The sequence below is a fragment of the Petaurus breviceps genome, unplaced genomic scaffold, assembly GCF_028583685.1.
Source record: "Petaurus breviceps papuanus isolate PSGF00001 unplaced genomic scaffold, PetGlider_PUasm1.0 91133, whole genome shotgun sequence".
In the NCBI taxonomy this organism is placed as follows: domain Eukaryota; kingdom Metazoa; phylum Chordata; class Mammalia; order Diprotodontia; family Petauridae; genus Petaurus; species Petaurus breviceps.
Window position 1 is genome coordinate 96,162,007 of NW_027187419.1, and position 15,715 is coordinate 96,177,721.

General features: G+C 38.8%; 1 protein-coding gene across 2 annotated transcripts in view; it reads right to left on the bottom strand.

Moving 5' to 3' along the window:
* The window catches only part of STK39 (serine/threonine kinase 39), a 331,699-nt gene that overhangs the window by 46,512 nt on the left and 269,472 nt on the right, over window positions 1-15,715 (bottom strand). Inside the window, exon 16 of one of the 2 annotated variants that reach the window (XM_069080683.1) lies at window positions 9,839-9,907. The exons of the other annotated variant lie outside the window; for it this stretch is intronic. Within the exon in view, the coding sequence (XP_068936784.1) occupies window positions 9,839-9,907 (69 nt within the window). The remainder of the gene's footprint in view (window positions 1-9,838; window positions 9,908-15,715) is intronic. 2 annotated transcript variants of the gene reach the window in all.

A 15,715-nucleotide genomic window follows, 5' to 3' on the forward strand; every position in this document is an offset into this window, starting at 1 on the left:
TTTTCCCAAAAGGGCACCAAATGAAAGGCACAAAGCCAAATTTAAGAACTTTGTAATTCTCAGCACCAAGTCAGTTAGCACAAATCAAAGTCTAAAAAAAAAAGAGAGAGAGAGAGAAGATAAAAAGAAAATTAGGCACCAAGTCTCAAAGAACTATAATAAATTTTGTTTCTTTGCACTCCTACTAACCTAGCTGGGTAATCAAGGCAATCTGGTGCAGAGGGAAATCAGCTTGAGGCAGTGGATGATCGTCTCTTACTCCACATGCTGGGCAAGTAAGAACAGACGGGTTTGGTTTGAGATGGAGAGACGGGCATTGGTGAGCACAATGGTCAATGTGTTAACAAGCATAAACACCTGCTTATACTGTATTCTAGGCATCAAAACACATTTAATGGACAATTGAAAAATTTTATAGCCTCAGAAAACTTGGAGGTAACTGAAAATAAATATATAGACAGAAGTTATATTACAAAGGATCCAAAAAACATTCAAAAGTTTCTATCAGTGAACGAGAGTTTGCCTAAATACTGGAGTCAAATGGAATACTTGAACATGCTCTGGGATTGCAAAGTGATTTCATTGGAGGACTGGGCCTACTAATAAGATGATTTAAGGGTTATAATTTGCAGCGGCTCATAAAACTTGCTTTGTGAGCAGCAGGGGTTAGCAATTATGGATTCTTTGTTGCTCAAATTGTACTACAGATTGACCACAGTGAAACAGAATGAACCAGACAAAGCTTTGTCACAGCTGAGTCTACAGATAAATAGACCAAAATAGAGAAATTCAAAATCACACAGAAATCAGTAAAGAGTCTACTGACATATATATCCCCTTCTTCAAACTTCCCATAGACTTTTCCTGGGCCTTCCTGCCTCTCCCCCATCCCCACCCCCATCCCCACCCACAGATCTCTGTGTACAGTCTATCCATCACATTTCAAGTTCTTTTAAAGAAAGGCTTGTGTTGAAATCTGCCTATGTCACCAGGACTTCATGCAATGCTTTGCAAATAGCAGGGTACTTAAAAAATGTTTGATGAACACAACTGAGCTGAAGGTGCTATAGAGGAGGAAAATCTTGGCCTGGCAGGGTTCAAAGCACTGCTCTGATGATTACATATCATGTAATGGATTTGGAGTTGGAGATCCGGGGTTCCAGTCTTGGCTTTCCTACTTATTTGCTCTGTGATCTTAAACTAGTCATTGAAGGTCTCTGGGTCTCAATTTCCTCATCTGTAAATGAGGGAAAGATATCAAATTCCTCATGCCTGAATCAGAAGCGTAAGTGGAAAATGTTTAACAAAATAAACAAAAATAGAACACAACACAGGTAATGTTAATTTGTGGCTTTCTGGCCTCAGGGATACATTTTGAGTTTCACACCAATCTAAGGCATCCTCTGACTATGCCTATGCTCTTAGTAGTTACAAAAAGGAGATCCACACATGTGTCTCACAACATTCCCAAGTGTCCCCTGAATTGGATTAAAATGTAATTGGCAAATATGTAAAAAAAATTAATAAAAATGTAATAAAACACTGATAACTCTTACATTTTAAAACTAAGTCAATATGTAGATCCTTGGGTATGGATTGGCGTCTCCCTATTCCCCACACCGTCTTCCAATTTGTACCTGACACCACTAAGTGATACTAGCTGCATCACCTTGAGAAACTTAATTTACTTCCTTGAACCTCAGTTTCCTCGTCTATAAAATGGGAGAAAAACAATGCTTGCACTCTTTACCTCAAAGAGTTATGGTGTGAGAAGCGCTTTATACTCCCCCATCTCTCATCTCTGCTTCTCTGCACCAGCTGTCCAGGATGCCTGGAATGTCCTCCCCCATAAACATCTCAGGCTCATACCGGGCATCACGTCCACATCTGAGCTTCCTAATCTTTTTGAGCTATGAACCCCTTTGCAGGCTTGTGAAGCCTATGGATCTCTTCTCAAAATAACGTGTTTTAACATACATTAAAAATACATAGGATTGCCAAGGAAAGAAGTTATACTAAATGCTGTTAGTATCTATGTCTGGATATAAAATATCTAGATTTAGATATCTAGATCTAGATATAAAAAGTCAACTGACTTCTGTTTGACAAAGAGCTTTTTCTGATCCCCCCAACTGCTAGTGCCTAACTCCAAAACTGGCATGTATTCAATGACTGGGTATTTCTGTTTGTTCTCCTTAGATCTGTTTTGTGTAGACTTCTATTTATTTGTTGCCTCCTTCATTAGAATGCTGGCTCTCTGAGGACAGAGAGGGCTTCCACCTTTGCATTTATGTACAATATACCCAGCACAATGCCTATAATATACATATATTAGTATATATATATAGTATATATAATGACCAGGGTAATTCATTATCCCATTTGAGCCTCACAACACTTAGAATTTCTAAATAAACAATAATGAAAAAGTTCATTAGAAAAATCAGGGTTTGAGAGTTGTGCAGCAGAAAGGATTCATCTAGGGGCGGCCAGGTGGCTCAGCGAGTAAGAGCACTGGTTCCAGTGTTGGGATGACCTGGAGATCGAATCCCGGGCTCAGACACTCGGCACCACACCCAGAAATAACTGGCCGTGTAACCTTGAGCAAGTTACTTAACCCCAATTGCTTAAAAAAAAAAAAAAAAGAAAGGATTCATCATCTCAGAATTCAGAATCAGAGCTCAATCAGGGAAATTAGAGGTGTTATGGTTTGCTTTAAAAGAATGACACAGAAGTAAATTTTAGCTTCTGTCAATAATGGCTCCTATTTTGAAAAATTCCACTAAATCCCAAACTCAGATGCAAGATGAAAAACTCTATCCCCAGTCCTGCCAAAATGTGTGCAGGTGTCCTCTCCATTTGACAAGAGGGGACAAAGCTATACAGAATTAACAGGCAGGACAAGCAAGGTACATACACCAAAAAGACTTCTGCTGTAGGCTCTGACTCTCCTGATTCAAGGCAATTCTAATTCCTAGGAAAATCTGATTTTAAGTCTTTTTACATTTTTTACCCTCACTTAATCCCTGAGTTTTTTTTATTTTTGGTGACAGATAGTAACTCATTCTCATTCTATCTCTCTACTCCAAACCCTTGCAATTTAGGAAGACTTGTCTAAGCTTACACTGTATTTATGTAGTTCTTTTTAAAAATTCAGGGTCACTTCCACACCATATAAGAAGGAATGTTGTAGGTCTTTAGTGGAGGTTACTCAATGGGATTACTAAAAAGAACTTCCCCTAAAGATATCTGCTTTGAGATTTCCCTGACAAAAAATTTTCTCCTGAAAACTTTAATTTCATTGAATCCTCAACTTATCTAAAGAATCAGAAGTTCATGTTTATGAATCTGAAAAATGAGAAAAAATGATTTTTTATAGGAGCTTAGCCTTCATCTTAGAAGGGACTTAAGAATTCATCCAGCCCATTATTTTACATATAAGGAAACAGCTGAAATGACTTGTCCAAGATCACATAACCACACAGTAAAAATAGTAGAGCTAGCCAACAAACTCAGTTCCTCTCACTCTAGAAACGGGACTTTATTGCGTTAAAATTTAAAATATTATGTCTGGGCACTAACTTTTAAAAGCTGACTGTGTATTTTCCCTTATCTGACTACCAGAAACACTTCTGAGAAGTTGTAAATAAGGGAAATAGAAGCCTGGGGAATGAAAAGCAGGATGTTACAGTTGGCATCTTCAGCAGCAAGGCTTAGAAAAAAGAAAAAAATCCTCAAAAGATTCTGTTGGTGTTGCCAGGAAAAATATCTCCAGTTTAACTCCAATAAATAGAATACTGCAAACTACTGATGCCTCTTCTCCCAAGGCACCTGCAATTCTTAATAAATCCCAAGGTACTCACTTAATATGTGGACAATTCCTGAGTGCAAATCACTTGGCCACATCTTCACTAAATACAAACATGACTAAAAATACAACAGCATTCAAGGATGTGCTTGAGGATTTTCCAACATCTGGAAAAATTACATGGTTCTACATTAAAGTATCATGGTGAGACTTGCTTTGGCAGAGCAGTTCAGGTGATAAGAATGGACCTCTAAGTTTCCTCATTAGTAAATAAAAATCACAGCATTAATTACTGAAGTGAATATAAGAGAAGGCTTCATTGTTAAGACATGTTCTCTCTTCCCCAAGTCTTTCACCAGAAAAATAATCTGGGGTGTCATAAGTTCGAGACTGCACACCACAGATTGAGATCTTCCTAAGTGCTGCTACTAGGGTGGCCATAGTACCCGGCCCAAGCATTCTCATGAGTGATCCAGGATTCTGTCTGCAGCACGCCCCGGTGGTGAGGATACTGGGACAATTAATCAAAAACATTCAAGGCTTTAGCCCTTGCCTCAACAGCAATACTAGATTGTTTTGTTTGTTTTTAAATTAACAACCACGTCTACTTTTAAGTGTGGTACAAATTGCCATTAACAAGACTATATCATCCTAACCTTAGGCACTGAAGTGTAGACAGGCGTGTGACACTGGGCAAGTGTCTCTGTCTCCCCCTCTCCCTCCCGCCCCCCGCCCCCCCACACACACTTACTTTAAAGAGAAAAAAGGCAGATTTAAAGCAGACCTGAAGAGAGTAGAGAACAAGTATGATAGCAAAGCAAAGAAGAATCTGCTGCTTCCTTTTCAGACATAAGATTCAGAGAAGATGAATACATAAAAATTGCTTCAAAAGGCTATTCTAGGCAGCAATTGAGCCAGAAAAATATGCCCTCCCAACCAAGTAAATTCCCTTTCTGGCATGCAAGCAGTAAACAGAAGTAGGCAAGGTGTAAGATTCCCTTCCTAAAAAACAAGGGATCTGCTTATATAATTATAATGACCAAGTTTAGCCTCAGAAAAGAATTTAGAAAAGTCAGCATTTTATGTAGCACTTTAAGGTTTGTAAAGTGCTCTGTAAGTATCATCTTACTTCCTACTCACAACGACACAATATGTACTATTATCATCCCAATTTTCACATATGGAGAAACTGAGGCAGACAGGGAACAAATTACTTGCCCAGGGTTAGAGACATCAGATGATTGAGGCTGGATTTGAACTCAAGCCTTCCTGACCCCAGAGGTCCAGAGTTCTATTCACTGTAGCAAGATCCCTCATCCACCTCATCTCCCTCCTTTGCAGATATGGGAAACAATGGCTGAAGGAAGACTCTTAGATAAGGCTCTGTCTTGGTTGGCTTGCTGCTTTTTCTCCTCTTTTTACCTTTTAAAATCTTTGTTACAAGGGACAGTTTGCTTAGTCTGAGGGACAGGAGGGAAGATATCTTCAGAAGCAAACATCGTGTCAATAAACAAGTGAGACCAGTAATACTGGTAAGAACAACCAGCATTTATTTATGAGGCACCTACTTTGTGCCAGGCATGGCGCCATGCACTTTACAAACACTACCTCATGGGATCATCACAAAGACCCTGGAAGGTCAGTGTTGTTATTATGCCCATTTCAGAGTGAGGAAACTGAGGCAGACAGAAATTAAGTGACTTTCCCAGGGTCACAGAGGTGTTAGAAAATGCAAAATGAGATTAAAACAAAACTGCATAGTTATGAAAGATGAAACAAGTTTTGTGTCTCCCAAAATACCTCATACAGTACAAGGAGTAAATACATTAGGTGAATGAGCAAAAAAGCCTTTATTAAGAGCCTCCTCCTGTTCAGTTATTTGCAGTCGTGTCTGACTCTCCATGACCCCAATGGGATTTTCTTGGCAAAGATACTGGAATGGTTTGCCATTTCCTTCCACAATTCATTTTAATGGCACTGTGCTACACACTTTACAGATATTACCTCATTAATCATCACAAAAACCCTGGAAGGCAGGTGCTATTATTATGCCCATGTTATAGCTGAGGAAACTGAGGCAACGTGTTAAATGACTTGCCCAGGGTCACACAGATAAGTAAGCTTCTGAGGTCAGATATGACCTCAGTAAGAGGAGTCTCCTTGACTCCAGGCCCAAACCTCTGTGCATTGTAGCTGCCCAAGTACTGTGCTGGTCCAAAAAGTGCTCATCATAGCATTTTACAACTGGATCTGGGGTTACCCCAGAGAGGTTCCATGATCTGTCACATGGTAGAGCCGAGCCAGGATTCCACCAGAGGGCTTCCTCCCTGCACCCAGCCCCCAGATCCACACTTATCTCCCATAGCATGGTGATGAGCAGAAATCATTTACATAGATCTGCAAGTAACAGCAAATGGCACTTAGTCATTTATACTTAGTGCACTTAGACCAGTATACTAGCCTAATGAACTAAACTCAACTTTAAAAGGGAATTTTATTGGTCACTACACGGCCATAGTAAAAGGCGGTATCAGCATCTCTTTCTAAATTTCTGCTGTTTTCCAGGAATGTTCAAGGGCTCAAAATAAATATGCACATGCTGATGATACTGTTGACGAATCAAGTATGTATTAAGTGCCTACTACGTACCAAGGCAGTGAGGGATTTCATGGGTTAAAACAGTGGTGTGATTAGAGAAGGCCCACTGCCAACTGCCTTTCACCCACCATTTTCATCTAAACCCTCTCTCCAGTAACTTTCCTTGCTGACTGCAGCAGTTAAGAGAGAATGAGATGGTTGGGCAGGCCAAGAAACTGTCTCTTGGAAGAGTATTCAAAGATGCTCTGCTTGCCACACCTTACTCGGCAGCTTGCAGGATTTAGTAAGAGGAAGCAGGAAGAATCTTATGTTTCATAAGGCTTTTGCAGAATTTGGGATTATTGTTTCCTTTGACACATTAAGAGAGAAGCTGGATTTCTGCATGCTTCAGCTGAAAAGAGGGTCAGTTCCTTTCAATCAGAAAGCAAACCTCTCACCAAAGCAAGGTTAAGTAAACCAATCTTGTTCTCCTATACAGCCTTTCCTATTTGGGAATACCAAGGAATTTGAGAGCTTGCATATTGCCATTTCTGAGTCAAGACAGAACCAGACACAATAAGCATGTTTTCATGTTATATCTTATGTCTACATTTTTCTACTTTTAAAGTTAAGTTCAGATTCTTTAGCCAATAGTCACTCTCACCAATTTTTATGATTTCCCAATTATGCAGAGCAAAAAGTCTTCTTAGAAGGCACCTTTAAATAAGTACAACGGCAGTTGGCTTATTACTCAAGTCTACAAGCACTGTGTTTAATTTCTGTTCTACTCTGTCTCTGCACTGAGGCAATCACTTCATGTCCCTCTAAGTCTCCTCCTTCAATCCAAATCCTGTTTTATGAAGATTTGGAAACCAAAGGCAGATTACCCTGGAGCTAGGTACTGAAGATTTTGTGAAACTTCCATTTGTTACTGTTTCAGTAAAAGTCATAACATTCACTGGTCCATAGCATATGGTTTTTTTCCACTACTGCTTTTTTTTTCCCCCAGGGCTTTTCATTCCATCTTAAAAACTTACTTCAAGATTAAAAAAAAAAAGCCACAGAAATCCATTGGAAATTTATTTTTTAACTAATTCAAACTATTTGATGAGATAACTGGGGAAAGTTTACCACCTCAAAAACCTATTCAAACTCCTATTTGTTAACTTTTTTTCTTTTCTGTACAGTCTCTGACAAATACAACCATAAATCTGAAACTAGAACTTGAACTTTGCAGTCTTGAAAACAATAGATTCTGTAGCACTTTGAGAATCTTGTCTTTGAGATTTTTGTTCTTGTGCAATTGAAAATTACCCTTTTTTCTCCAAAGGCCGTGTTGTGGGATGTGTGATTTGTTTCAAAAATGTAATCTGCTCACCCTTATAATACTTTAATTGCTGATCAGATGGTCAGACCCGATATGTCATCTACTATAATAGAAAACACGAATAAGTGCAGTCCATTTCTTGTCAACCGTGACAGAAGACTATATCACCATGATAACCCCATTTTAAATTACTTTAATTCATTTCAGCACCACTACATAATGAATATATGTAGACACCTGGTTATATTCTCAAATACTGCACACATGAAAGAATATTACCATTCCAAGAAAACAATAAAAAAGCAAACAATTTTAAGAGAGGAAGGATGAACAATTAAGAAATATAAATGGTTGTATATTACAGTTATAAAAAGATATATGCATATACATGTATTGTTAGCCATCCTGGGACAAGAAGGTAAACTGAATTAAGAAGAAGAACCTGAAGTGAAATGACGTACAGGAAAGATAAAATGCAGAGCCTTTCCCACTTGTTTGCTGCTTTCATCAGATATTCCAACTCAAATCTAGCTAGCATCAATTCAGACCCTGGGACAATCTGATCTTCAACAATATTCCTGCCAGGCAGAAAAGGGCCAATCTTTATTTGTTTACTTTTTTAAGGATCTGTGTTTTTTATTTTAAATCCCAATTCATTTTGTTCCCATCTGATTTCTAGCTGCCTGAGATCTTTGTGGGAAGAGGAACACTTCAGTGTTCACTGAAGTAGCCTTTTCCTTTACAGCTGTATGGGTAAACCTGGAGGTAGTAGTAAGGTATTTTCTTACTTCTGCATAGATGAAATTATTTTACCTTTCTCAATGGACTGATGATTTTAACTTAAAAGAACTCTGAACCACAGTACAAAGTATAAACTTTAGTTTAACAGCTCATTTTCTCAATCCTCATCTAGAAATGGATCAGAGAACAAAAAAAAAAAAAACCCACAGGATTCTACAATGGTTAGGCATCAGAATGAAGTGTGACAGATAGTACGTTAACTTCTGGAGGGCCAAAATCAATACATTTGTAAAAGGAATCAAGTGCATAACCAATCCATAGAGTATGTACTCTAGTTCACAAGAACTTGGAGAATAATGTTAGTTTGAAATCTTAGAGAAATTGATAGTTTCTCTCTCTTTGCTTTTTATAATTTGGGTCATACTTATGATTCATCGGATGCTGACTCATCCCCAATTATAGTTATTTCTATAAGAAAAGCAGAATTGTTCTGTGAGAAATTATTTCATGACATGGCTTCTAGGAAACCACTGAGGTGAATGAGTAGTGAAGATCAACATGCACAAAATTTGCATCACTGGGAAGTGAGATTTCCACATGACTTTTTTCAGAAAGCTGAAGCTTACCCCAGTAAGCACTTCTCTGTCATCTTATACAGAGGATGCAGAACAGAATTTACCCTTGTCTTGATGATGCATGGTCATCATTATGAACACATTCACTATTCTATGCTATACTATAGGCCTCAAGGGCTACTGAGCTACACAGAGGTATTAGCCTGCACATTAAAGAACCCAGATGATTATGCTTTTAAAATTCTTGCCATTTAGAGATAGTTCATCTGCCCTGATTCCAGGCTGTCAGTCACCGTTCCTTGATGTCAGTATGCCTGTCTCTCTCTTGCTTTATAATTTGCAGCTTCTAATGTGTGGTGGTCTTGGAAACTGAAAAGGCAACCTTGTTATAATTGTGTTTAAAAAAAGAGTAAAATAAATGCTTAGGAAGGCTCCAAGGGAGCTCTCTGATGAATAGTGTTTCAGCTTGAGCAAATGGACTTTGGGACGTTTGTTTTTACAGTGATCTATGTTGCATACTCCTGGGCTTCTGGCAATTTTGGCAAGTTGAGATAATTGTTTAAGTGACTCCTGGATAAGCAAGATGTTATTGTATGTAAAAATGACCTTCTTATTTTTTTAGAAACATAAGTAAAACACATCCCAAAATATATTCCTGCCATATACAAAGTAAAAATTCAAGCAGAATTTAAAAGCTTCTACATGAAGTAAAGTGGAGAATCATTCCCTTATGAAAACATTTTTCTAAGCACTTCTACATTTGGCATATCAACAGACAAAGATAACACTGCATACTAAAAAGTGATTTACCTATAACTACATCATGACCATCAACCAGGCCTGCAGAGAACAGCTCCTGAGAAACGCCATCTGCCGTGTCTGTCCAAATGTGAAATGAATATGTATCAGCCATAAAACAAAAATCAATAATCCAGTGAAATCTAAAAATACATATATTTTCTGATACCAAATTCTACCTACATATGCTTTTAATTAAATTTCAAAGTCTACTTTAGGAAGAAAATCCAGAGGGATACCATGATACATTTTTATCAGCTATAATTAGCATCTTGCCATCTATACAGTAGATGTCATATGAAATTATTATTTCATTTTTGGTGAACCAAGAAATTTTTCTTCTCTATTGTCTGAATTATTCACCAAATGCACTTTGATTTAGTGATGTAATAACTGCTCTTTCTTGCCAAAGTTGATACTGGTAATCTTTCAATCAAATTCAATCTTTAGTGCTGAGTGAATCAAGATTTAAGATGAAGGTCAAACTGCTATTATCTGACATGTCATAGATTTGGCACAAACAACTGATGGACTCCCAACATGAGCTTTTTTAATTTGTCCTACTAAAATATATATTTACCCTGATGGTGATCATTTGACAGTAACAGACTCATACATTTTCTTTTTTTGCTCTTTGGAGGGCAGGGCAATTGGGATTAAGTGACTTGTCCAAAGTTATATGGCTAGTTTTTGTGTTAAGTGTCTGACACCGGATTCATACATTTTCTTACAAAACACAACTGAATGAAATAATTAAGCCTCTGGTGAAGTCTGTGGATAGCAACTTTCTTGAAAGAGTGGCAAGATGAGAACATAAGTTATCCAGTCTTAAACATTATAAACTAGAAATCTTAGAAACCGTTACATATAATTCACTTCAATAAATATGCATTAAGCGTCTACTATGTGCTGAGCCCTGTTGGAGATGTCTGGTTTGGGATAGAGGAAAAAGAGGAAGAAGGCAGGGAATGGACCTCTGATTTAAGAGGCAGAGGGAACTGCCAATGAGGAAACACAGTTTACCAAGGCAGAATAATCAATCAATCAATAAACATTTATTAAACACTTACTATGTACCAGAATTTATGCTAAGTGCTGGAGCAGCTACTTCTCTGCAAATTAAGAGTCTCAGGGATTTGCTCAGGACACTTAGAAATGAAGGGATTTGTCCAAAGTAACAAAGCTATTATGTGTCAGAAGTGAGACTCGAACCCGGGTTTTCGAAACTTTGAGGCTGGCTCTCTATCCCCTTTGCCATACCGCCTCCCAGAGTGACCCTTGACTTCATGAGATTATACCTGCACATATAAATCAACACAATGAGTAACACCTCTGGGCTCAGAAGGCTCCAGTTATACTCCCTGACCTAGTATATACTGTACTGCGTTATTTCCCCTTCATCCAGGGCTGCCGCTACTAGAGGGAAGAATACCACAGTGGCCAGAGACAAGCTGCAATGTAAGCATCTTCCCAGACTCCAGAGATATCTACGGGTGACGGGGTCACAGGAGCTATGCCCCCAACACAGCCTTGGCCACACCTGTGATGTCACTGCATGTGTTTGTGTAGACATGGTAGGTATGGGGGAAGGGCAGAGAAATGCCATTTTTTAAATATCTGGCATCACAGAGGACAATCTCAACACTTTAAAACTTGTCTGCCCACCCCAACACCTCTTCCCCACCATAGCCCAATCTTCAAAACAGCAGTTTAAAAAAAGTAGGCTCAATGTATTTCCTCTACCTTCCAAGTGCAAAACTGAGTAACTATCACCTGTGATTTTGTTCATTTTCTTTCTTGAAATGAATGTAGAGGAACAGACTAGAACAAAGGAAGGTTTTTAATCTGGGGTCTGTGAATTTGTTTTGTTTTATAATATTTTGATAGTCATATTTCAATAGAAGTGATTTCCTTGGCAATCCTATATATTTTATGCATTTAAAAATATTTTGAGAAGTCCATAGCTTTACCAGTATGCCCAAAGGCTCCATGATACGCCCCCCCAAAACTGAAGAGCCCCTGGACTAAAACCTTGCTAGAGGAGATCTTTTTTTTTCCCCAAATGGAAGAGTTCAGTTTATTTTCTTATAATTCCAGTAGCATGAAATATCCCATATGAACCAGGTTTATAAGCCTCCCCAAAGAGGGTTTATAATTGGAAATAAACCTAAGAATAGCATATTTACCTAAAAATGGTAGGCAGAGAACCTAAGGCATCATGATCATGAATTTCTAGAGGGTTAAACAGAAAACAGCACCTCCTAATTTTTATGTCCTTGGACGCCAGCAGTAACTTTAGGAAAAAAATTTTTACTCAACTTCTGTGCTTGTCTTACATCATGTAGTACTGCACATAGTGGGTGCTCAATAAATGTTTGTTTTCTGGTTTAAAAGCACCTCAGTCCCCTACTCCCTTCATCCTTGAAGTTACACTGAGATTTTACAGCACAAAAGGGCTGAAAAATGAGATATTTTAATGGAGCAAAAATGAGGGATAGTACTGGAGTGCAGCCAAGGCTACTGACATTCACAAATGGCTGTGAATATCAGCTCTGCTAAGCACTGGGTGAGTCATATTAAAAATTCTGAAAAGCAGCAGGTTGGCTGACTGCATAGGGCACTCCTCTGTGTTTTTGTGTGTTCTGTGACTGCCGTTCTGTGAAAATACCGCTATACTCCCATTAGATCTCAATAATGCTATGATAATATGATGTTATGAAATATAGGTGAAAACAGGTTGATTCTTAGTGTACCCATGAATTCTTGCTTAAAAAGTATGGTAAAAATGATGTGTTCCAGGTTATAGGCCTGCCCTAGCCTACAGGCAGGGACCCCAATACTCCAAGTGAGTTGTAACTCAAAAGTGGGGAAGTGACTGTCCCCAGCTGAGGAGGAGGGATGTAATGGCTCCACTATCTACTGGCCCTGTGGAATGTCAGTTAGTTTAACTTAGCCAAAATCAGGGAGCTAAGGCCAGATTTATCTGAGAACTAAAACTAGAGAGTCAGAGAGTCTGGTGGGAACAGCCTTGGAAGAAAAAGATCAGTAACAGCCTACTGGACTGAGCAGCAAAACTTATAAACTAGTTTTTCATCAAAGCATAAACCAGCTAAAGATCTGGTTTGTAGAATCTACTTCAGGGACCCACGTTAAAAAAGAAGAGAATGGGATGGTGGGAGAGTGATGTTGGTGAGAAAGATGTTCGTCAGAAAGACCCTGGTTTAAATCCCAGAGCCTTAGGTGCCAAGTCATTTAACCTCACTGATGGGCTCCTTTCTCATCTGTAAAATGGTGACTTTAGTAACACCTACCTCACAGGGTACAGTATATAAAGCACTGTATAATTGTAAGCTGTTATTATTAAGAGAGAAATGGGTCAAGATAAAAGAACAAATGACTTCTGGGTTCAGGGCATGAGGATGTTCAGAAAAACTCCAAATATAAAATATGCCAAGACCTGGAAAAAGGAGAAAATGTTCTTGGGGTCCAGGATAGGAAATAATCTTTTTCTTGCTGGCAGTTGGGGAGTTGAGAGGTGAGGTCAGACAGAAAAGGCTTAACCAGCTTGTCAGTGTGAGATGTCCTAAAATCACTGAAACTGAGAGCTATCTCAAAAAGACTCTCACCTACAATCTATGATCCTGTCCATACTCAAGGCTGAAAAAGAAGATTCTACAGGGCTGGGAAGGCCAGCTCTGGCCAGCCAATCCACAGCAATGAAACTGGAGCTACACTATTATTAGAACCAAAACAGAAGAGAAGAAATTTAGGCAGAAAAGAGCTAAGGAGAACAGTGAATAGTGCTCATATTCTACAGGTGAGTGAAGATCAGGACTGAGTGAGCTCTTTGAATCTGTTAACCTTTTCATCTGTTACTTTTCCCCAACACCAAAATATGTTTCCCTACAGTGTTTCATAATAAGTCTTTTTCAATCATCTATGAGATCCATGCGCTGTTACTGAGATGCAGGAATGGAGGCTTATTATTATCTCCCTGCAAAGAGAACCCTGAAAAACTAGAGGTAAGAATGGCAGCTTGAAACCTGAAGGAGGCATTGATGAGACAAGGCATGGCCCTAGCTGCTAGGGGAAACAAAGCAGCAAATGAGGTCTGCTGCACCACATGATACTACATGTGGGTCACAGGGTTATAGATTTAGCGCTGGAAACAACCTTGGAAGTGGGTAGTTTGACAGGATTTTTTTTTTTATTTGTGTAGGCTACTGCTTCTCACAACTGTGCAAGGGTACTTACAGTAGCAGACAGAATCATAATATTCCAATATAAAGAGCAGTGTTTGCATTATATTTGTCAATGTTATTTTCTTTTGGCCCAGACCTGAGGTTTCATTAGTGTAGTTTATATTTGCCATTGAGGAAACTCCCAAATTAGTGCAGATCAGCAACTTAGTCTTTGAGAATTAGCTGCCTGGAGCAATGAAAGGTTAACAGATTTGCCCTGAGTCACAGGCAGTAAGTGTCAGAGACAGGACTTAAATGCATGTGTTTCTGACTCCATTTACATACCCACTTGCTTCCTGTCATCATAAATATGGACATGAAAACAGGTAAATTATTCACCTGCTCCCTGCAGAAAATATCTGAAATGTCAGCAGACGCTACCAATGACTTCTAATTTGCAATGTTATTATTGGAGGATAGACACGTTGTGCCTCAGGTACAGCACTGCCCAGTGAATGCTGCCTGATAGCAGAAGGCCATGAATGCTGTCTGGCAACTGAGAGCAGAGAACTTTGATGAAAAAATGGCAACCACTGTTGCCAAAGTAAGCACAACTGGTGCAGAAACAGGAATCCATTTCTTCATTGCCAGTGAAATTACAATTGATTTTTATTGCAATGTTCATTTTTAATCCTTCAGATAAAATGAAACAAGATAAAAATACCAATGAGGTCCTTACTTGGTATTGCTTCAACATTAATCTGCTGCCATCCATATTGCCTAGTCAATATTTTTATTTCAAATTTTGTAGAAAATTGTTCAGTCCTTGGCATCATTAACTAACTACTTTCAATGTCAGACATTAACCATCATAACAATTACAGAGGTTAATATTAGTCCCCAGAGATAAGAATGGCAACTTCTACTCAACTCTATTAAGTGAATAAGAATTAAAACTCTAACCAAAACAATTCTGATTGTTATAAAATTATGAGAAATGTTGGTGGTTTATTAAGCTATGATTGGAGATAAATGGATGCTCAAAGATGCTGCCTGGCAGATGGCATGGTAACAGAAAAGGTAGGACTACTCAGTTGTTGCCTTTGCTTCTGTTTTATCTACCAAAGAACCTTCTTTTGTGAAGCCCTAGATTACATTCCCTCTCCTTCAATCTCAGCAGAAGACTACCTTTACTGAAATGCCAAGTCCAAGTGCCACAAAGTCCTTTACCTCTTCTGAACCTCATTGTCCACACTCATATTTTCTTGTTTTTCTCTCATTTTGGAGGTAGATTTACTCTGAATGAGTTTAATATCTTCTTCACCTGAAAGGTCAACCCCATTGTCTCTCATCTACTTCACTATGTAGGTCTATCAAATGTGCCCCCTCTCTTGTCTGTCCCCTAACTCACCTTTTTGGTTCCCTGCTCTCAGCTTAGAAAAACACTCATAGGTCCCCACAGCGCATGTGTGCATACACACTCACACACATGCACATGTGCACTCTCTCTGTCTCTCTGTCTGTCTCTCTCTCTCTTTCTCTCTCCTACAGCCTTCCTTTGACTCTACTGATGAAGCCACTGTCTTATCTCTCTCCTCTCCTTTGCTGCCAATCTCCCAGAAAGATTACTCTATACTGAAGTCCACTACAACAACCACTCACTCACTTTCTGAACACCTTGCAAGTCGGTAGTCCTTACCTACCACTA